This window comes from Triticum urartu, chromosome 5 (genome assembly GCF_003073215.2).
Source record: "Triticum urartu cultivar G1812 chromosome 5, Tu2.1, whole genome shotgun sequence".
Lineage (NCBI taxonomy): Eukaryota > Viridiplantae > Streptophyta > Magnoliopsida > Poales > Poaceae > Triticum > Triticum urartu.
In genome coordinates, this window is record NC_053026.1 from 21,893,879 (window position 1) to 21,917,288 (window position 23,410).

The window sequence follows — 23,410 nt, forward strand, 5'->3', positions numbered from 1 at the left end:
GAAGGAAAGGGGGGCGCCGCCCCCTCTCCTAGTCCAATTCGGACCAGAGGGGGAGGGGGCGCGTGGCCCACCCTGGCCGCCCCTCTCTCTCTCCACTAGGGCCCATAAGGCCCATTACTTCTCCCGGGGGGGTTCCGGTAACCCTCCGGCACTCCGGTTTTCTCCGAAATCACCCGAAACACTTCCGGTGTCCGAATATAGCCGTCCAATATATCAATCTTTATGTCTCGACCATTTCGAGACTCCTCGTCATGTCCGTGATCATATCCGGGACTCCGAACAACCTTCGGTACATCAAAATATATAAACTCATAATGAAACTGTCATCGTAACGTTAAGCGTGCGGACCCTACGGGTTCGAGAACAATGTAGACATGACCGAGACATGTCTCCGGTCAATAACCAATAGCGGAACCTGGATGCTCATATTGGCTCCCACATATTCTACGAAGATCTTTATCGGTCAGACCGCATAACAACATACTTTGTTCCCTTTGTCATCGGTATGTTACTTGCCCGAGATTCGATCGTCGGTATCTCAATACCTAGTTCAATCTCGTTACCGGCAAGTCTCTTTACTCGTTTCGTAATACATCATCTCGCAACTAACTCATTAGTTGCAATGCTTGCAAGGCTTATGTGATGTGCATTACCGAGAGGGCCCAGAGATACCTCTCCGACAATCGGAGTGACAAATCCTAATCTCGAAATACGCCAACCCAACATGTACCTTTGGAGACACTTGTATAGCTCCTTTATAATCACCCAGTTACATTGTGACGTTTGGTAGCACACAAAGTGTTCCTCCGGCAAACGTGAGTTGCATAATCTCATAGTCATAGGAACATGTATAAGTCATGAAGAAAGCAATAGCAACATACTAAACGATCGGGTGCTAAGCTAACGAAATGGGTCAAGTCAATCACATCATTCTCCTAATGATGTGATCCCGTTAATCAAAGGACAACTCATGTCTATGGTTAGGAAACATAACCATCTTTGATTAACGAGCTAGTCAAGTAGAGGCATACTAGTGACACTTTGTTTGTCTATGTATTCACACAAGTATTATGTTTCCGGTTAATACAATTCTAGCATGAATAATAAATATTTATCATGATATAAGGAAATAAATAATAACTTTATTATTGCCTCTAGGGCATATTTCCTTCAGTTCATCGTGATCAATGCAATAAAATTTCCATGTCAATGCATATTGCACATGTGTAGCATTCAGTTGTGACTGAAAAACTACGGTAGATGAACATGGAAAATGCAATACTCATTGTTCTTCTATTGAAGCTACACTAGATGAAAATGTAGTACTGTAGCATCCCGACTGAGCGTCTAGCGCGCCCCTCATCGGATTAGAGGCGGTCGGGGGGGATAGGGGAAGAGTGGGGAATAAAAGGTGAGGCAAAGGAGTGGGCTGCGTTCGGGAGGGTTGGTTTCATCCCGAACGAGTTTTTGGGCTGACGTGGTGACTTTCTATGCTCCAAGATTCGTGCGGCGCGATGGACGGTGACAAGGGCGTTCGGGCCGGAATGCCCAGAACTGGACGTTCGACAGTTATCATTATCCTTGCAAATATATACCCTATGCGGTGATGTAGTCACCACAGAAGCAATGGCAATGCGGGATGGCATGAATTTTACAAACTCTTTGGGATTCCCTCAAGTGAAGCAGAGTCTGATTCTTCTAATGTGACCGATTTTTGCACTGGTCAATTGAGATGGTGGGATGTAGCAGCTGCTATTTTTGAAGAGTGCGTGGATGTGGCATCGACTATTGGGAAGGTCAATTTTAAGCATTTTTTCGTTCTTCAAATCAAGCGGCGCATGTGCTAGCTACTTTTAGTTATTGTAATAAAGTTTCTCTTAGCTGGACAGATGATCCTCCTGGTTGTCTTGTCTCTAAACTTATAGATGATTTAATTTATATTTTATTTTAATAAAGCTAGTCATGATGGTCTTCCCTAAAAAAAGTTGCATGATTTCTTTAGCATGAGTAAATTTGAGAGAATTCCGATCTTTTCATAATCAATTAAGACTGGTAATAATAACTACAACCAGATTCATGGACCACCTAGCTAGCGACGACTACAAGGACTGAAGCGAGCCGAAGGTGCACCGCCGTCATCGCCTCTCCATCACCAAAGCTGGGCAATCCTTATTATAATAGACAATCAGGAAGTCGTCGTGTTAAGACCTCATAGGACCGACACACCAGAGCAACAACCATCGCCGATGAAGAAAGTCATGGATGAGAAGGATCAAACATATCAACACCGAAACGAAGACTGGATCCAAACGGATCCACCTAAGACCGGGACGGGATTGGACGTGGAAGACATTATTCCTACTAAGGGGCATCGCCGCCGTCACACAGCCCCAACCATGATGCTGAACTTAGCAAGAACGAGAGTGGAGTGCCTCCCGCGGTGGGGGTCGAGGTCCTCCGCACATCCATGACCCAAAGGCCATCAGAAATGGTGAGGACCGCCAACAACTCCGAGGGGAGGAGGCGGAAGCCTCGTTGACAGGGTTCTTTTCTTGAGTTGGAGGAAAGAACATCTAGAAATCAGATCCCCGTCCGGGCCGTCCCCATTGCTACATACGTCGATTTTACCAAACCTCTATTGTTCCTCCTCTTTTGGCTGCGACATCACGCCTAGTTATGGATTGTCGTGTCATCCTCTCCTCCAAGGAGGTCCTAGCCTAATCCAAGCAGCAGTAAAAAATAAAAGGCTTCACCTCCACTTGTCAAGCCTCCGCCTAAGATGTCATGGCCAATCACGGCTACGGCTTGTTCCTGGCTCGTCTTGCTGCCGCTTGCCATGTCCTCCCATCTCATCCTTGGAATTCCGGCCACCTCCCTTTCTTATCCCGTAAAATCGACTTACACCAATTCGGTTTTTATGCAACTTACAAATAGCGAACGCACCTAATTTTATAGGCATCATGCATTCAAGTCGATTTGTTCGGTACCGATTCTCCATGTCTTTTTAACAACGGTGCACAAAACACCATTTAAAGCCCCTCCGCAAGTCCCAGCACAACACCAAGATAAAATGTCAATGGCTCAAACTCTTGTTTGATGCTTCTAAGATCGCCATGGATGACGAAACAACCATTTCCTGGACAATTATTGAGAGGCCCACAGCACAAAGCCCATTGTTATTGATGTACATAAGTGACGGGTTGTCAACGTTGAGGATGTCAAGTTGGTGGCTAGAGGATATCCTTCCACACAAATTGTGGTAGGACAGGTTCAAGGACTCCAAAGATGTAAGACTTGATAAGCTCGATGGGATTTCTCCGGAGAGGTTATTCTGGGGGAGGTCGAGAGATACCAACAACTGCACAACTCCAATCATGTCTGGTATTTGTCCACTCAATTTTTTCGATGGCAAATTCAAATTCGTTAGTGCGAAAAGAGAAGTGATCGCCGTAGGAATTTCACCAGTCAAGGAGTTATTGGATAAATCAACGCTCGCAAAATATACAAGTGTTCTACCATATACAAGTTGTTGTCCGTTTGTAACTACTGATAATATTTCTCTAAGCCAACTAGCCCCCATCTCAATCGATACCTTGGAACAACTATCAATTCCAATGCCTCCAATAGGTCCATCAGTCATATACAATAATTCCTTTTGTACTTTTGTCATAGACGATGTTAGGTTTGATAGATGCCAAGATATTGCACCAGAGAAATTGTTGGATGAAATATCCAACTAGTGAAGATACATAAGCTCTGGAAAAACTAGCGTGCTATAGCGCCAGTAATAGCACATTATAGTGTGTGTTGGAAATATGAGCAATTTACCAAATAATTTTGCTAGCGGAAATACTAGATAAAGCATGACTAATATAGCAAATATAAAGCAAGTCATGCAATCTGACAGAGAGAAGATAAACATCGTCTGCATATATGAACTTGAGCTAAACACATCTAGAACAGACACTAGATGAAGTTGCTTAAACGACATAGAACCTAACATACGTAGGGCAGAAACTAGAGCCAAGAACTGTAGCAGGACTTCTAACAGAAAGGAGAAGAGCACATACGGCACAGCAGCTGCAGAAGCGCTGGACTTGGGGTCGGTGTCCTCGCCTGCCATGTCGTTGAGGAGGTCGTGGACGTCGGGGAAGAAGTCATCGTCGGGGAAGTAGTCGTCGGCGACCGGATCGTCCGTGATGAAGTTGCCAGTAGTCGTGCTGAGCGCTCCCCAAAAACCTTATCACCCTTCTCCCGTACAGGACTCAAAAGGTGCGGTCTCGAAGGCCTACTGTCCCGACGTGCAGTGCACGCCGCAAGCCGGGATGAGGAAAACAACAGCAGCTCAGAGATGGAACCGATGGCGAGGGAAGGAGTAGTTCTGGTGCGTCTCTCTGGGAGGAGCGACCTCCCTTTTTTAGGCGCAAGAGAAGGAGGCGAGAGGGCAGCGACGGGAGGCGAAACGAAGAGACGGAGATGAAGCGAACAGCCAGCAGCCGAAGGGCTGCACCGTTCGCATTCGAACTCCACTTTCACAAAAAATCTTTTCAGCTTCCGTGTGACCTTTCGTATACCCGTAGTGCGTGGCAAAAATTTAGATATCGGCTCGGCTCATTCCCGCAACCCGTGACGAGGCGGGCGGCGGAGGAGGAGCGCGCGTGGATATCCCTCTTGTTCTCATGCTCATACAAGTGGGGAAAGAACCTCCCTTATAAGGAGGTCCAACTCCCACTAAACTAGCAATGTGGGACTAAACTTTAGTAGTATCCCTTGCCTTGCACAAATGGGCTAAGTGGGCCTCTAGGATTTATTAGGAATTTCTGAAATAGTTATTGGGCTGCCCAAAATAGACTAAATTCCAGCAATCCCCCACCAGATCCTAGAGGCACACAGAAATTTGCCTGTGGTTCCAAAATACTGTTTTATATACCGGTAGTGCAGTGGAGACTGTTAAGTTGAACTTCCACCTAGAACTCTATGCTACACTAGTAAGCAACTTGAACAGTGGACTTGGCCTTGAACTGTAAGTTTTCTGCGAATCTAGCTTCACATAAAGCCTTGACCGATACGTGGCTACCGTGGGTCTTCCCCGCGGGTGGAGCTTATGCGTCATACTCCGTGACCTTTCATGAGTTTACCAGAGAGAACCCTACTCTCATAGATTGTGACATTTGACAATCAGACTCATATAGGTGTGTTCTTCAAAAAATGTTCTGCAGGATAACATCTCTGCTTAAATAAGCCAGCAGGATAACATCTCTGCTTAAATAAGCCACTTAGAACACATTAAGATATACATCAACCTGCCATGCGAATTAGGAGAGTATTGCATCTTCATGAAGTGGTATTGTGAATAGTAAGGATACTCTCCTCTCAGTTGGCCAACAGCTTGTCTTCCACATCTAATTCACGGGATCTCCGATCACAAAGAATATGTTACCACTGTGAACAACTCATATTGTGGGTCTCATACCCATCTCCCTCGATGCATTATCTATCACATTACGTGATAGACCCTTAGTAAAAGGATCTGCCAGATTTTTAGACGTTTGGATATAATCCAATGCAATAACTTCGGAGTTTCTCATTTTCCTGATAGACTTTAACCTTCTCTGAACGTGTCTTGATGACTTCATGGTATCCTTTGAGCTGCTCACTTTCGTAATCACAGTTTGATTGTCGCAGTTCATAAGGATACCCGGTATAGGTTTCTCAACAACCGGCAAGTCATTCAAGAGCCGACGAAGCCAATCTGCTTCGACCGTAGCTGTATCTAGTGCTGTGAGTTCTGCTTCCATTGTTGATCTCATTTAAGATGGTCTGCTTGCAAGACTTCCAAGAAACAACACCACCTGCATGAGTCAATACATATCCGCTCGTGGCCTTTATCTCATCAGCATCTGAGATCCAGTTTGAGTCACTATACCCTTCAAGCACCTTTGGGTGCCCGGTGTAGTGAATTCCATAATTCGCGGTGCCTTTCAAATAACGCAAAACTCTCTCTAGAGCTTTCCAATGCACATTTTCTGGTTTTGAGACAAACCGACTCAGTTTGCTAACAGCAAAAGAGATGTCAGGTCTTGTAGCACTAGCTAAATACATAAGCGAGCCAATAATCTGAGAATATTTCAATTGATCTCTAGCAATTCTTCGATTCTTTCGAAGTAACACACTCGCATCATATGGTGTTGGAGAGGGCTTGCAGTCACTATAGCCAAAGCGACTCAAGATCTTTTCCACATAGTGAGATTGAAGCAATGTAACCCCACCATCATCGTCTCTCAACAACTTGATGTTTAGAATGACATCAGCCACTCCTAAATCCTTCATCTCAAAACAGCGAGATAGGAAATTCTTAACCTCCTTAATAACATTCAGATTTGTTCCGAAAATCAGTATGTCATCAACATACAAGCAAAGGATAACTCCCTCGCCCCCACCATGGCGATAGTACACACATTTGTCAGCTTCGTTTACAACAAAGCCTGCAGCTGTTAAAGTTCTTTCAAACTTCTCATGCCACTGTTTGGGTGCTTGCTTGAGTCCATACAAAGACTTCAGCAACTTGCACACTTTTCCTTCCTGACCATCTAGTACAAACCCATCTAGTTGTTCCATATAAATTTCCTCGTCCAACTCTCCATTTAGTAAAGCAGTCTTAATATCCATTTGATGAACGAGAAGACCATGCGAGGCAGCTAGTGAAAGTAGAACTCGAATAGTGGTCAGTCGAGCCACACGTGAGTAAGTATCAAAGAAGTCTTCACCTTCCTTTTGGGTATAACCCTTAGCCACGAGCCGAGCCTTGTACTTTTCAATAGTACCATCAGGCCTAAGCTTTTTCTTGAATACCCACTTGCATCCTATAGCTTTGCGCCCATACGGACGATCAGTTATCTCCCAAGTTTCATTCGTCAAGATGGGATCCATCTCGCTACGAACCGCTTCCTTCCAGTAGTCAGCATCTTCAGATGCATAGGCCTCTGAAATAGAACTGGGAGTGTCATCTATGAGATACACAAGAAAATCATCACCAAAGGACTTTGCAGTCCTCTGTCTCTTGCTCCTAGTAGGAACTTCATTGTTCTCATCCACAGGACTTTCAAAGTGTTCCATAGAAATGGCAGGTTCGGTAATTGTAACTGGTTTCTGATTCGATGAACTAGGCATCTCCTGATTAGATGAGGTAGCCATATCCTTCATGGGAAAGATATCTTCAAAGAAAGTCGCATCATTCGACTCCATGATCGTACCGACATGCATGTCAGGTACCTCAGGTTTTACAACCAAGAATCTATAGCCAATGCTATGAAAAGCATATCCCAAGAAAACACAATCCACAGTCTTTGGTCCAAGCTTCCGCTTCTTTGGAATTGGAACATTGACTTTCGCCAAACAACCCCAGGTTCGTAGATAAGAGAGTTTTAACCTTTTCTTCTCCCATTCCTCGAATGGAGTTATCTCTTTGTTCTTTGTGGGAACTCGGTTTAGGACATGACATGCCGTCAATATCGCCTCCCCCCACCATGCCTTGAAGAGACCCGATGTGTCTAACATGGCGTTAACCAAATCAGTTAGAGTACGGTTCTTTTTTTCGGCTACCTCATTGACTGAGGTGAATAGGGAGGCGTCCTCTCATGGATTATACCATGTTCCGCACAAAAAGCATCAAATTCATTGGAAAAATACTCTCCACCACGGTCGGACCTAAGCATCTTGATTTTTCGATCAAGTTGGTTTTCCACTTCAGCTTTATAGATCTTGAAAAAGTTCAAAGCCTCATCCTTAGATTTCAGAAGATACACACGGCAATATCTAGTGGAGTCATCAATTAACGTCATGAAATATTTCTTTCCACCTTTTGTCAAAACACCATTCATTTCACATAGATCTGAATGTATGAGTTCTAGTGGTGCAAGATTTCTCGTTTCCGCAGTCGTGTGAGACTTACGAGGTTGCTTAGCTTGCACACAAACTTGACACTTAGATCCCTTGACAGTGGTGAAACTAGGGATTAAGTTCAACTTCGCTAGTCGCGACATGCAACCAAAGTTAACATGACAAAGACGTGAATGCCACACATTTGATTCACTATTGTTGCAAACATGATTAACAACTTTATTGCAAACGTCTGACAAGGATAAACGAAACAGGCCTCCTGACTCATAGCCTTTACCAACAAAGGTTCCATACTTGGATATTACAAATTTATTCGACTCAAAGACAAGCTTATAGCCATCTCTACACAAAAGAGATCCGCTAACAATATTTTTATTGGCGGAGGGGACATAATTTGCGTTCTTCAGCCGCACGATCTTCCCCGAAGTAAACTTCAGATCGACCGTGCCAACACCACGATCAGAAGCACTTGAACCGTTACCCATCAGCACGGTTGAAGTCCTTGCGGTCTGATAAGACGAAAACATGGAAATATCACCGCATACATGCACAGTAGCACACGTGTCAATCAACCAATCAGGAGAATGACATACTGAAAGAATAGTGGGAAATATACCATACCCATCATCCTTCATGTCAGTGTCTCCAATGACAACATTAGCGGTCTTGCCGCCTTTCCCAGGATGACGCTTGTTATAGCGATTAGGGCAACTAGGAGCCCAATGATCAGGATCCCCACACACATGACAAGCACCTTTCTTCTTGTCATTCTTCTTTTTGAAGTTCATGTGTTGCACAGCCTTTTTCTTCCCATCAAACTTTGCTTTACCATCAAACTTGCCCTTGTTCTTGAACTTGTGGGGCTGGAAGTTCTTCTTCTGTACCAAATTGGCACTAGATCCTCCCTCAATACCTCGAGCACGTGTGTCCTTTGCTCTCGCCTTTTCTTCCACATCAAGAGTACCAATGAGATCCGGAACGGAAAACTCCTGTCTCTTATGCTTCAGTAAGGTAGCAAAGTTCCTCCACGAAGGAGGAAGCTTAGTGATGATACCCCCGGCAACAAACTTGTCCGGTAGCATGCAGTTGAAGTGCTCAAGTTCTCTAGCAAATGACTGTATTTCATGAGCCTGCTCAACCACGGAGCGATCTTCAGTCATCCTGTAATCATAGAATTGCACCATGATGTACAGCTCAGTGTCGGCATCCGAGACCCCAAACTTGGCCTCGAGTGCATCCCACATATCTTTTCCATTATCAATTGACGCATAAGCATCAACTATATTCTCACCAAGAACACTCAAGAGAGCAGCTTTAAACAGTGTATCCATTTTCTGAAAAGCTTGTGCCTGTTGAGCATCAAGCTCTCCTTCAGGTTTGCCGAGAGTGGCGTCATAGCAACTCATGGTTTGAAACCATAAGACTGCTCTCACGCGCCACCTCTTATAGTGGATACCCTCAAATATAGGAGGTCTCATGGAAGCAGCAAAACCACTTGGTGTAAATTGCCTATAATAAGGTTTTTGGATTGTTGGAAATATAAGCAATTTACCAAATAATTTTGCTAGCGGAAATACTAGATAAAGCATGACTAATATAGCAAATATAAAGCAAGTCATGCAATCTGACAGAGAGAAGATAAACATCGTCTGCATATATGAACTTGAGCTAAACACATCTAGAACAGACACTAGATGAAGTTGCTTAAACGACATAAAACCTAACATACGTAGGGCAGAAACTAGAGCCAAGAACTGTAGCAGGACTTCTAATAGAAAGGAGAAGAGCACGTACGGCACAGCAGCTGCAGAAGCGCTGGACTTGGGGTCGGTGTCCTCGCCTGCCATGTCGTCGAGGAGGTCATGGACGTCGGGGAAGTAGTCGTCGGCGACCGGATCGTCCGTGATGAAGCAGCCAGTAGTCGCGTTGAGCGCTCCCCAAAAACCTTATCACCCTTCTCCCATACAGAACTCAAAAGGTGCGGTCTCGGAGGCCTACTGTCCCGACGTGTGGTGCACGCCGCAAGTCGGGATGAGGAAGACAACATCAGCTCAGTGATGGAACCGATGGCGAGGGAAGGAGTAGTTCTGGTGCGTCTCTCTGGGAGGAGTGACCTCCCTTTTTTAGGCGCAAGAGAAGGAGGCGAGAGGGCAGCGACGGGAGGCGAAACGAAGAGACGGAGATGAAGCGAACAGCCAGTAGCCGAAGGGCTGCACCGTTCGCATTCGAACTCCACTTTCACAAAAAATCTTTTCAGCTTCCGTGTGACCTTTCGTATACCCGTAGTGCGTGGCAAAAATTTAGATATCGGCTCGGCTCATTCCCGCAACCCGTGACGAGGCGGGCGGCGGAGGAGGAGCGCGCGTGGATATCCCTCTTGTTCTCATGCTCATACAAGTGGGGAAAGAACCTCCCTTATAAGGAGGTCCAACTCCCACTAAACTAGCAATGTGGGACTAAACTTTAGTAGTATCCCTTGCCTTGCACAAATGGGCTAAGTGGGCCTCTAGGATTTATTAGGAATTTCTGAAATAGTTATTGGGCTGCCCAAAATAGACTAAATTCCAGCAGTGTGTAGAGAGTTGTCTCGCTAAATTGATCAGTGTACAATGTCTAATAGCACGCTATAGCGCGCTAATAGCATATTTTCAGGTGCGATGCTGTTTTGTGTAGAATGCTTTTTTTTTCTTGTACATAAGGCTTGCTACGTTGACTGGAATATCAGAAAAAATTGCAGTGTGGTCCAAAGTACAAACATAATTTCCCCAGATCTCCTATCCATGTATGCAATCTTCCAGACAACTTGTTCCATGCAAGATCCAAAACTCCAAATCTGTGAATCTGCAAAAATGCCGAGAATTTTCTGTTGTTACCGGACAGAAGAAATTGTATTTTTTGCATGTCAAAACATTGAGAAATTTCACCCGCCAAAACATTGTGCGACAAATCTAGGCTCAATAACTGTAGATTCTGGGATGTACCCACCAATTCGATTTGAATAGATAAGCAACATTTGAAGCCGGGGAGCGTCAAAATGTGAAGGTATCAGTCCTGAAAAGTTATTGTTGGAGATGTCGAACCTGTTGATATTTGTCAGCAACCAAGGCATTGAACCGGTGAGCTGGTTTGAACTTAGGTAGAGTCTTTTAAAAGACATGCCATCTAGATGTGTTGGCAAGCTGCCACTTATTTGGTTATTAGAGATGTCAAGAGCCGTCTGTGAAAATGTATCTGTCTGTGAAAATGTATTCCAAAACCAATCACAAAGGTTGTCCTCTAAACAGTGCTTTAAAGTCAAGTTCAGAGATTCCCCATAGCAAAATATTTTCACAAATGTATCTGTCTGTGAAAATGTATTCCAAAACCAATCACAAAGTTTGTCCTCCATCAGTGCTTTAAAGTCCTCTAAACCAGCAACTTTTCATGTGCACATTGCAGCAACCCCTCCATCAACACCACTATATCTTCATTCATAACATTTTCAGAGAGGGCAAGGATTTGCAAACAGCGAAGGTTTTTAAGAAGATTTTGAAGGTTTCCAGTTCTATTTAGATTGTTGTTTGACAAATCAAGTACCCTGAGTGACGTCATGTTTCCTAGTGCGTCCGAAAATTCTCCAAATAACTGGTTCCCACCAAGACTGAGGTATTTCAGACTCGTCACTTTCCAAAACCAACTTGGCACAATTGAGTGGTCTAAATAATTCAAGGACAGATCAAGCTTCTCAAGTTTCGTGAGGTTAAGGAAGGGAAGCGATACATTCAGAAAAAAAAAAAGAGGAAGGGAAGCGATTGTGTAGTATCAAGTGAACATTCAGCAAGGTTGGTAACACTTAGAGATGGAACGATATTCAAGGTACGAGGCCGGTCAGCTATACTCGAGAGATTTATTCCGCTCAATAAGGTAGCTTTGTTAACCAGATGATGTTCGTTGAGTACATTTCAGAATAATCATCCTGACCAAGGTCAAGATGCTGCACATGTTACCAAACTGACAAGGAATTCTACCAGTAAATGGCACCCCAGAGAGGCTAAGATGTCTCAGGTTCTCCATGGAGCCCAAGAACAGAGGAATGTGGGTGTTTGGCCCTAGCAAGCAGTTCATGCCAAGATCCATGTGCTCTACATGCTTCAAGGAAAGCAGAGAGGGACTTATCTCGCCGAACAATGAATTAGCATCACCGCGCCCATCGATTCACGGACTTGTATTGCATAGACGGAGCTTGATGACATGGCCGGTTCTGTTGCTGCAACTGACACCACTCAACCGGCAGTAATCTAGAGATGTTTTTGGCCATACCATAGAGCCTACGGTCAAAGTCCTTCAGGGTTCATACAATTCTGTGGCCAGACACTAGATGTTAGGAGCCACCAGCCGCTAGATCTAGATTACTTGCCTGCCTGCACTGTCAAAGTCACTATTCAATTACCGGAGCAGTCTTTAAACATTCCAGCATAAGTAGCACAAAATAAGATAGTACTCCCGGCAGATGGGGGATTATGATCCTCCAAAATCGAACAAACCTCCTCACATCTGTATATATGTTATACTACAATACTCCCTCCGTCTCATAATATAAAAACATTTTTTACACTAGTGTAGTGTAAAAAAACGTTTTTATATTATAGGACGGAGGGAGTACTATTTTTGGCCAAATTTTTTACAGGCAACGGCAGGGGCACTGCCAATTTCATAAAGAAGGGGAAGGGGTATGGACCAAGGCCCCAAACATCAGTACAAAACAATGCCGCTGAACCACAGGATACAGGCAAAGCACACAAAACTCAGGCCTTCTTTGGTTTAGAGGAATCTTGTAGGAATTTCATAGAATAGGATTTCTGTAGAAAAAATTCCTTTAGAGCCCTTTGGTTTGTAGGAATGAAATCCTATTCCTGTGGAGGAATTCTTCCTATCCTCCACATTTCATAGGAAAATAAACATTAGTCTAGACTCAATGGAAAAAATCATATGATGTAAACCAAAGAGCATCTCCTTTTCTATTCCTACTCAGGCCTCCTTTAGTTTAGAGGAATTTCATAGGAATTTTAGAGGATAGGATTCTTATAGGATTTTTTCCTTTAGAGCCCTTTGGTTCATAGGAATAGATTCCTATTCCTACATAGGATTGATTCCTATCCTCCACATTTCATAGGAAAATAAAAATGAGCCTAGACTCAATGGAAAAATTTCTTTGGTGTCAACCAAATGACATCTCGTTTCCTATTCCTACTCATAAGATTTGAGATACATGCCATCTCATTTCCTACAAAATTCCTATTCCTATGATAATCCTATCCTATGAACCAAAAGAGGCCTCATAGGATTTGAGGTACATGTCATCTCATTTCCTATAACTTTCCTATTCCTATGATTTTCCTACCCTATACCAAAAGAGGCCTCAAACTGAAGCAAAATAGGAAATGACCCAGAAAAATAACAAGAACAGAATAAAACACAGATGGGCAGGCCTCAATTGATAGCCTCCCAAAACAGCGAAATCTCATCTCTTGCCATGTCCGCAACTGTTTCCGAGGAGCATCTCTCCCCCTCAAAACTACGGCGATTGCGTTCCGTCCAAAGGTTCCATGCCACATATGCTACCAGAGACTTAGGCCACCAATCCAAGATGGAAATGGTACTCAAGGCAAAGTTGGACGCCTTGTCGTCGGTTCTGGAGAAGCATGCCAAATCTCCTTAGCAAAAGAATCATGAGATGGGCCGCCGTCTCGGCAACTTGGTCACACAACATGCAGCGAGCAGGGTGAGGCCAGTCCCTCGCTAGCAGCCTATCCGCAATTTTTTGCCAAATTTACACGCTGCTTGACGATTATATGTAAGTAACCAACAATCTGAAGCACAGCCTCACAAAAAGCTAAAATGACAAATCATATAAATCAAGACATGAAAACCCTATAAAATCTTATAAATCGAGACATGAACTCTTATGTCCACGGCTCAGCAATGGAAACTAATCTTGTGAACACCGTATGCTAAAACACTTGACCAGTTACGAGTCCTAGAAGCCATTTGGACCGTCGACAAAAGGAAAAAAAAAAGCAAACATTAATATGTACAGCATGATAACAAGCCAGGCCTCTTGTCTAACACGGCAACTATGGGTCATGTTCCAGCATGGGACATGAAGATTGTGCACCGCTGTCTTCTATTGAGCCATTTCCTTTTGCCTTTAGACTATCTGGCTCTTCCTCGATCTCTACCGAAGCTACAGATGCCACTGCACGCGCTGACCAACATAAGATTCAAAACAAGCATCTCCCCAAGAACAATCATGCTGTCGCTGAAATACCATTATAAGAAACTCAGTGCCACAATCAACCAAAAGCTTAATAACAGGTCTATTAAAAAGTAGAGTAATATAATCTGCATGCTGCACGGAAGATAAAGCTCATATTGTTCCTGGTCATATTCCGTAAAAACTTCCTAATCATGTGTTAAAAGGGTGTTTGGAGCTCAATAATTTAAACAGATAGATAAAAGAAATTCAGGACTTACACAGGATGACGTTGCTTCCGATCCTTTTTTGGCAGCCTCTAGGAATAAAGAACAAAACGCACAATAATGCAAAAAGAGACGACGTGCACTTGAGCAAAAGAGTCCCACTAGCTTTTATACGGGGGAGACGGAGAGCAGGAACTCTGGCATCAACCTCTGCAGGGTTTTCCCAGTCACGACGTTGTAAAACGACGGCCAGTGAATTGTAATACGACTCACTATAGGGCGAATTCGAGCTCGGTACCCGGGGATCCTCTAGAGTCGACCTGCAGGCATGCAAGCTTATCAACCATTCCTCCACAACATACACAGTACCAGGTTGGTTCCAGAACAGAACATAAGCGCATCGATGCTGCACATCTTGACAGCTTGTGCCTTTCGGTGGGAACAATAGCAGGATCGACACTTCCACACAAGGCTATGTCAGGTGACTCGAAGTGAACCGGTGCGGAGCAATAGGCACAGGTTTCTTTAGCTGAGTATTCACACACAGAGTTGATCCTGCAACAGAAAAACAATTTAGAGCAGATATACTGAATGCCCAATTTTACAGTTCAATGAACTGACAAAACTAATACTCCCTCCGTCCCATAATATAAGAACGTTTTTGACACTAGTGTAGTGTTAGAAACGTTCTTATATTATGGGACAGAGGGAGTAGATTACTTTAGCTCCTTGAAGTAGTGAAATCAGCTTATAGAGTAGATGAACAATAAATCTAGCAAAACTGAATACCTGCTACCAAGACGTTTAATTGTCGAACTGAGAGACCTGAGCTGATTATGCACTCCTCCACTGTTCATAGACACCCAAGAACGCATCTGGGCAACGCCAACAGGGAACCACATGTTTTCAGCACATGTGCCCTTGAGAAAATATGACTTTTGATTCAAGACAGCAGCAAAAGTGAAAGCCACAAGTCTCTCTCGTAGCTCTCTTTCGCTGCTCAACAGAAGACTGCTCCACAAATCAGTTGACGTCCTATTACCATTTTCTCCAGCAGGATCACGAAGCATTACTTTCCTACAAATGATATTCAGCAGGTGTAGCTTCCGCGAGCTGACATTGGACATCATGTCCTTTCTACACTGACACAGGTTATCGATAGAAACACGTTGTTGATCATCTGAAAACAAATCTGAGACCCATTTATGCATTAGTGTCTCCAGAAATGCTGGTGCGGATTTCATGAGCACTTGTAAAGCAGCTATGACGTCCCATAAGACAAGTCCAGTTTCACATTTTTCATAATTCTTCAATGACCAAAGAACGTTGGAACCCCACCATAAGAAGTTAGTCTCGGATGACTTTGCAGATTGTTTGTTGGAGATATAAATGTCCTTGTTTAGTGGAATGCCAAGGAACTGACCACCAATCCAAATGAACTCAACCACTGCCTTTTGTGTCCTGTTGTTTTTGTTCACCAAAACGTTACCATGATGAATTGATGATGGACTTTTATCCCAAAGCAGTCAATACATGAAGATTTCTATTACAAGACTCCAGTACTTCCTATACTAAGCTCATAAATAATACCTGGCTTGATACATCTGATCTAGCATATTTGGATCCAAGCTGCGGACCTGAAAGAGACGATATCCATCAATTGGTGTAGCGTATGTACACAAGCTCAAGTGCACAAGTCGCAGTTGAGCAACATATGTCAGATTTAAGGAACAACCAACAGCATACCACAGCAATCATTACTTCTCCAGGTGCAAGTGTAAGACCAAAGCATTGATGAGATACTACTGAGAGCTGCATGAACATTTGAGATACCAGTTAGTATGATACAAGCTCACACATTCAGGAAAAAAACGAAGGTCAGCGAGGAGTCTCAGTTTTACATCTATTGATTCTTTTAGCTCTGGGAAATTTGTGTGCACGGGAACTTCTTCAAGTTGATTTTTTTCAAAGATCCAACAGCGTGCAGAATTATCCTGATAAAGATGGAAAATTTGCAGAATCCGCATGAAAAGCAAAGTTTAGGATGACACAAAATAATACTGTGCAGTATAATACAATTCAGGTGCAAGAAAAGGACATGGACAAGGGAGTTATTATTAGAAGCATATTTGTGAAAAACTAAACTAACTCCATCAAATACATAAGACATCTAAAGGGACTTGTAAATGTTTAGCAGTTACAAGTTTGAAACAAAGCTTGAATAACAGTACCAAAAAGGTACTATCAGGATAAGCACAGTACTATTAGTACATAGCCAACAGTACTAATACAACATATGTCAAGGGACCAAGACAGCGGTCATTGACTAATTATCCATAACTAGGTCAAGTGGTTAACTAGCCTTTTAGCTTGGAATAACTTCCAACATGCCATAGCAACATGTCATATGATGGCATTGACATGGGATGTTCACATGGTATTGGATGTCAGTTGACATCAGTATCCATCTCACAATATTAGTAACGATTATGTTGTTAATTCTAGCATATTTGGAGCGTTTCAGTAACTTTAACAACCAAATCAGCACATACTACCCATACTACCATAGTAACAAATTTTGTTAGGACTTCAGATAGTAGTATTGCTGCTCCCTGGGGGAGCTAAGGGACCGGCTAGGAGGAGCCAAGGGTAGCAGAGGACACAATTTCATGATTTTTTTTACCCTACCACAATCAGAAGGAATAATCAGAGTTGTGACAAGTTAATGCACCTGACTGCAGCTGTATAAACAGTGGCCATCTAAACCCCATGATAAACCTGTCACCTATGGTAATGTTGACAATTAGTTGAATTTTATTGGAGAGAAAAGACATTCAACTACAATGAAATTTTACCACTCGATCATGTGCATGACATTCACTGCTATTCTCAACTTTGTTGCTGCACAGGTCCAATATCCATGTTTCCAGTGATCCAGATACTCTTCCAACTGCCAAATTAACCTCACGTCGAGGCTGAGCTGGTGTGGACAATGAAATTGATGAGACAGGAGCTGATGAATTAGTGGTCACCTGAAGAGAGGAACATTTCAGAATTGAGTATATAATTAGAGCAGCCACAACAATAAAGCTAAAGACAAGCATGCCTATATTCATTGGAGTTGCATCAATTAGGGTCGAATATCCACCTATATGCATCAAAATATAAACACAGGTACAAGATGTTGCTTAATATGTACCTCTGCAACTAACGAAAATGACACTTCTTTCGCATCTGTACATTGATTCAATCCTTCGATATCACCTGACCATATCTTCACACTGAAAAAAGCTCATGGAAAATCATTGATCGCGCAGGTTCTATGCTGCTGATCTAGTATCCAGGACTTCTTTGCGAAATAGCACGAAACATCTTATTTAATTAATTAAACATAGTTATCCTTTTCCACATGTCATGAATCAAGCTCAATGAAACCATTTAGAGACAAATGATAAGGTTGCAACATTTACAAAGAATAAGTACAAATGTGCTTACCTTCCATCCGAGCATCCAGTTGCTAAAAGCAATGGAGACTTTGAAGATCTTGAACATGAAACTTCCCAGCTCATGGCACAAACCGATGAATTATGAGCTTGAAGAACCCCAACGAATATTGGATCTTTGATAACAGTGCAAACATCTATTGTGTAGTGCTCGGGCTTATATATTTTCCAAAATGAAACATCCCCAGACTTTGAGCCAACAGAAAGAATGCACCAACGAGAAATGGTGTTGTGTGATGGCAAAACTGGTGACCATGCAACTACGAGAGAAGACAAAAGTGCATTGCGACGTGAATATTGTTTTGCTGTGATCAGAGGAAGAAGTTTGGTTTCTCCATTGCAAGAGAATGCTTTGGTATTTTGTGAGCCAGCTTGCGCAGTTACGACAGCCATTTCACGCACAGGCATGTCAATCTGGAATCACAATTGAGCCAAATTTAAATCCAGAATCAGATAAAAGACAACCATGTATGTGAGTTAAAAATAAGAAGAATTGACAAAATGACGCACTTTCCTATGCCTTTGCTCTAGAAGCACACCTTTCATTGTCCTTTGCCAGAATGGCACATATTTGGATGACAGTTAGACAAAATGACACAGTGTTTTTCTTTTTCATTCTGAGGTCACATGTCAGAGTTTTTAGGACGAAAATGTTCCTGGTATTTTTGCAGTAGCCTGCTCCCATTTCGATCTAAAAAAGACAGATCGATCAATTAGGGCCCGTACGTGCAACCTGGAGAGAAGAAAGACCAGAGAGGAGTTGTGCTGCTGGGCTTTACCCCGGCATCACTCATCTCATGAACAGCAAACGATACAATTAATTACATTGCCAAAATGTTGATGAAATCCAAAAGACAACAGGCAGCAAGCAGCTGCTACGCTCGCTGCTACAGATAAGGAGCAACAGCCAAACACCAACAGCCTACAAGTACGTCCAGTGAGCAGAGCAAGCAGCGCCTGGCTGGGGCCAGTTGCACCACCAATGCACAAGTTGGCAGAACCTACAAGTCGCCACCGTCCTCAGCACACACAGAAACGGACGGCTGGGAGGGGCACCTCAGCACGCCCCTCGCCTGTCGGCTGCTCCCAGCCTCCCAGTCCACCACAGCACCCAAGCCTCACCTGCTCCGGGGCAGCCGCAGCACGGCCTAGTTTCAGGTACCACCGGCCGAGACAGACAGAGGAGGGACGGCGACAAGCTAGAGGGAGGGACGCGGCGAGGCAGCGGGTAGGCAGCAGCGAGGGGTGGAACAAGGTAAGGGGCGGCCGGGGAAAGGCGAGGAGAGGAGTCGATCGATTTTGATCAATCCGATCGCTTCTAAAACCGGTTCTGATCGATTTGATCAGGACATGCACAGGGAGTTAGACCAGAGGGCATATTCATCTAACAAAGTCTGACATCTGGCCCTAAAACACAAAAATGAGAAGAAAGAAAAAAGCACAAACTGTGTCATTTTGTGTACTTGTCATCCAAATATGTGTCATTTTGGCAAAGACAATGGAACATGTGCCTTTGAAGCAAAGTCAAAGAAAAACTCTGTCATTTTGTCAAATTTCTCAAATAAATCGAGTTAAACTGAACATAATCCTACATGTGAAAACTACCTTTTTCACAGGTATCTTCGTTAATGCAGGGCATGGATTCAGAGAGAAGTCTGCATCCTTTGAAGTATCATCTCCATCATCATCATCATAAACATAGCCTTCAACTCTGCTATCAGTCAAAATCCACTTCAAATAAATTCAGGACACACTTATTTTGAATGGTCGTTCAGGCACAATATAAGAATGCTAGAAGGCCACCAACAAATGTTGGCATTTCTAATGAAAATAAAATAAATCAGTTAAAGACCAAAACATATGCTAGTAGAAATGTGGCATGATGGGTTTGAAAGTTGAAACCGAACACCCCTATGTACCTTATGTATGTGTGGTAGATGAGGCTGATATATCACAGTTGGTACTAGATAATAGCTAAGATGAATAGATTTTTAGCAATGTCGTGCACCCTTAGCTTGGCTTACCTTATTTCTCAGATTAACTATCAATACTACAACAGAAAAACGTGCATAGCTTTCCCATTGCAGTGTAGATTTATAACCACGCAAGGTGACATACATTCCTTTATATAATGAGCCAGCTTTAGGTGCTTTGTAAACTTTGAATGCTCCTTCTCAATTCTACCAAAAGAGATGTCAATGCTTATTGCTGAAGCTCGACATAGCTAAAGCCTTAGATACTGTGGTGTGGTCATTCCTTTTCGAGCTCCTTAGATATAAGGGCTTTGCAAAACGGTGGTGCTCTGTTACTGCAATCTACTAACTTCTTATGATTGGAGGCCAACATTGATCACTAAGCACTGGACTTCACTCACAGAGAAAATGCCAAACGCAATAAAGGTATAATCTGTCTCCCAGAAAACAAGTGTTGAAAGTGTGTGGCCCAGAGCAAACTTCTAAACCCATATTTCTCTACAGTCACTGTTAATATGATCTAGAACTGTACTGGCATGCAAATCTTTTCACACAAACTACTTTCCCGTCACCGAGCCACTAAAGCATGTGAATCAATCTAATCATTTTTCTTGAACTAACCCCTTTGGATTATCTTGTTATTTCAGAACTTGGTTATGTTTTTCAGTGAAAATTGTAAAGCTTTGATGATTTAACAGACAGTACCATTCACCTTACTGGCTTCCTTTTTCTCCGTCCAGGACCCCTGCGAGAAAGAGGTTCTTGCAATTCATCGGCGTATCCTGTGTCCAGTGTGTGCTTGTTATTTAACTTTTCCTAATATACGAAGGGAAAAAATCATGATGATATTCTATGATAATCAAGAAAACCACTCACAGTGTTCAAGTGGAAGGGAGCATACCTGAGGAGCGTGGTCAATATTTGCCTTTTCCTAATGTATGACAGAAAACTGTCAACAACAAAATTCTACAATAATCAGGGAAACCTCAGTGCTCAGGTGGAAGGGAGCGTACCTGAGGAAATGAATCTGGACCATCATCCTCTCCGAAGTTAATATTTTGGTAATAGTTAAACAACAATTGAGATATATCCGCAACCTAACCAACCAATTAGGAGTTGATGAGCATAATTGTAGATGCGGCCTAGACCAAGTGATAACTCCACAATGACAGAAGAAAATAAAATTGAAATGAAAACAGGAAATATTAACTTTGGCAAGAACAAACTTGTGCAAGATTTAATAAAAGTGAAAAATATTATGACCCAAAAATTGTAATGTACAAGTTTCTTGTTTGTAACAGGTTAAAAAAAGGTATCAACATATAAAACTTGACTGCAAACTAGATGAAGCTGTTAATGGTGAGGTATTGATATAAATAAATTATTATAGGGTCCATATGCATAAGGATCATGCAAACTTTAGTCCCAAGTATACAGAAAAATGAGAAATATGGTGGGTACCGATTCTAACTCCAGATGCCTTAATATGAACTACTTTAGCCAAACAGGTTTACCTTAACCCAATCATCACAAAATTCAGAAACTGGCCGACGGTAAAGATTCACGTGACCATCAACAGTACAGACAGCCAACAAACAACTGAAATAATGATCCATTAAACAAAAATATTAGGCAAAAAGATGAATACATGAATCTAATATATCAGTCAACAGAAATTACCCAGAATTAGGAGCAAATCCTTGCTGAGACCATGAAACAGACCGTGCACATGGTTCAGTATCACGCGCTAAGGATGTTGGTACTAAACTTGGTTCAAAGAGATCTGCAAATGATGAGAAGATTTCAAATGAAACAAAAATTACTGTTTTCAATTGTCGTTAAGTAGGCGACTTCTTAAATGTCATCCAAATACTTTCACTGTAGTCCGTCCCAAACAAGTGGTATTTTCACTTCATTAGAACAGCATACTAGAATATCCTGTTCTCACTCTAATATCGATGTTAACAAATTCTTACTGTACTACTGAACAACTGAACAATCTTCAATATTTCGGACAGATTGAAACAAGTCGGTATATTAATCATCATCATCATCCTTTGGAGTTGGGCAGTTGGCCCTCGGCGATCTCAACAAAAGCACTGACTGAATTCCTCGTTTCAAAATGTCAAATTGCTTACGATGTGTCCAAACTAACACTACGAGTTGAATTCTCACAAGCTTTATTATAATGACCATGCAACCATAATCAAAAGACTCTCAGGATGAAATAATTATTTCACCCCATTGTGCCTATCAAACTGCATGAGCACTCTTTTATAACATGTACAATACACATTCAACATGGGACCTACCTTCCCTGCTAACCACTCCGATGGGAAAAGGATCTCTAGGGCGAAGCACAACGAGTCCGCGAGGCCCATCAAGTGCTGCTGGGTTCTAGAAGGAAAACATAATGAATGCAAGGTCAATCCAACAGACTGATTATCATCATAATGCTGAAGTGGAAGTGAATGCAGCACAATGGGGTGCTGAAATTGCGCGTACCAGGATAGTGACGATGTGGCCCGAGGCAACAGCCACCAAGTTGTCGCTTGACCAAGTGATGGCGTCTGGATAGGACGGGGAGGCAATCAGGGTGGTGGCCTGGTAATGCGGAGCCATGGCGCCGACGCCGGAGAAACCTCAGAGCATCAAACCCTGCAAAACGCATGCCATATGAGCTAGGGATTATAGTTCAGAATCGCCTGGAGCTAATTTCATGTTCATCGTATAAGCTGAAAAAGTTTGAGCTTGGGATACAGTAGTGTCCATTACAGAGTCGCATCAGTCAGAGGTGAGAAAAATGCTGCGCGGACAGGGGGAGGGGCAGGGAGCGAACGATGTTGCGATAACGGCTATGGCGCCAGGTTGCACGTGCGGGCCGCGGGCGGCGCTGCACGACCGGTCTCCGTTCTCGGCCCCCGCCGCCCCCCGCTCTCCGGTGCCACCTCCGCCGCCGCTCGCGCAGAGAGAGAGAGAGAGAAAGAGAGAGAGGGGGGGGGGGGCAGGGTACCCCGGGGAGGTAGATGAGAGGAGGCACTGACCTACGACTCGCCGTCGCGCCGCCGCCGCCGCTCGATATGACGCCGCCGCGAGAGAGGGAGAGGGGATTCGGGGGAAGGTTTTGTTTTTACGAAAACGCCATCCGTCAATTGAAAAATTCGAAACAGAGCCCTCACGTCCTCTCAAGAGTTCTAAAAAAAGGTCATCTCCTTTTTTAAAAAAAAGGCGACTGATAGGCGCCGGCGCACCGGCCCAAAGTTTTGGCCGGTCGCGCGTACGCCGTATGATTCGACAATTTTAATTCGTCTGATCGTCCGTGCAGGTCGTTTCTTTTTCTCTTCTCTATGCTGGTGGTCCACCTTTACTGCACGGAAGTTGCTTGCTCCATGTGCATCAACGCCATGCCGTGGGGTTGCATGTTATCACGTGGGAGGAGATCATTCAAATTATGATGTGACTTCTCCATACTATCTGCACACAATAGTTTTATTTAAAAATGTACACAGAAAATCTGCACTTGTTTTTAAATTGTATTTGTATGTAGCATTGCAGCAAAACTCCACAACAAAAACC

At 43.2% G+C, this 23,410-nt stretch overlaps 1 protein-coding gene, 1 long non-coding RNA gene and 1 pseudogene across 2 annotated transcripts; all 3 read right to left on the reverse strand.

Annotated features, from left to right (window-relative positions):
• Nucleotides 1–12,201, reverse strand: part of LOC125506664 — a 106,352-nt pseudogene extending 94,151 nt beyond the window's left edge.
• A 1,588-nt stretch (nt 12,202–13,789) lies between these two features.
• LOC125507309 lies at nt 13,790–14,574 on the reverse strand. Its single transcript, XR_007282876.1, has 2 exons — nt 14,413–14,574; nt 13,790–14,197 (listed from the first exon to the last, which is right to left on the reverse strand). It is a non-coding gene; the product is annotated as an uncharacterized LOC125507309 (long non-coding RNA).
• Nucleotides 14,575–14,675: 101 nt separating this feature from the next.
• LOC125506665 lies at nt 14,676–23,012 on the reverse strand (the record flags this gene model as incomplete). The annotated part of the gene is made up of 18 exons (XM_048671428.1): nt 22,879–23,012; nt 22,340–22,492; nt 22,147–22,231; nt 21,515–21,617; nt 21,349–21,433; nt 20,848–20,931; nt 20,736–20,765; nt 20,547–20,650; nt 19,467–19,572; nt 17,854–18,275; nt 17,558–17,639; nt 17,214–17,390; nt 17,090–17,143; nt 16,260–16,352; nt 16,105–16,170; nt 15,949–15,995; nt 15,148–15,819; nt 14,676–14,913 (listed from the first exon to the last, which is right to left on the reverse strand). Coding segments are annotated over exons 2-18 (2,565 nt in total), but the record flags the coding sequence as incomplete, so codon positions are not given.
• Between the last annotated feature and the right edge of the window lie 398 nt (nt 23,013–23,410).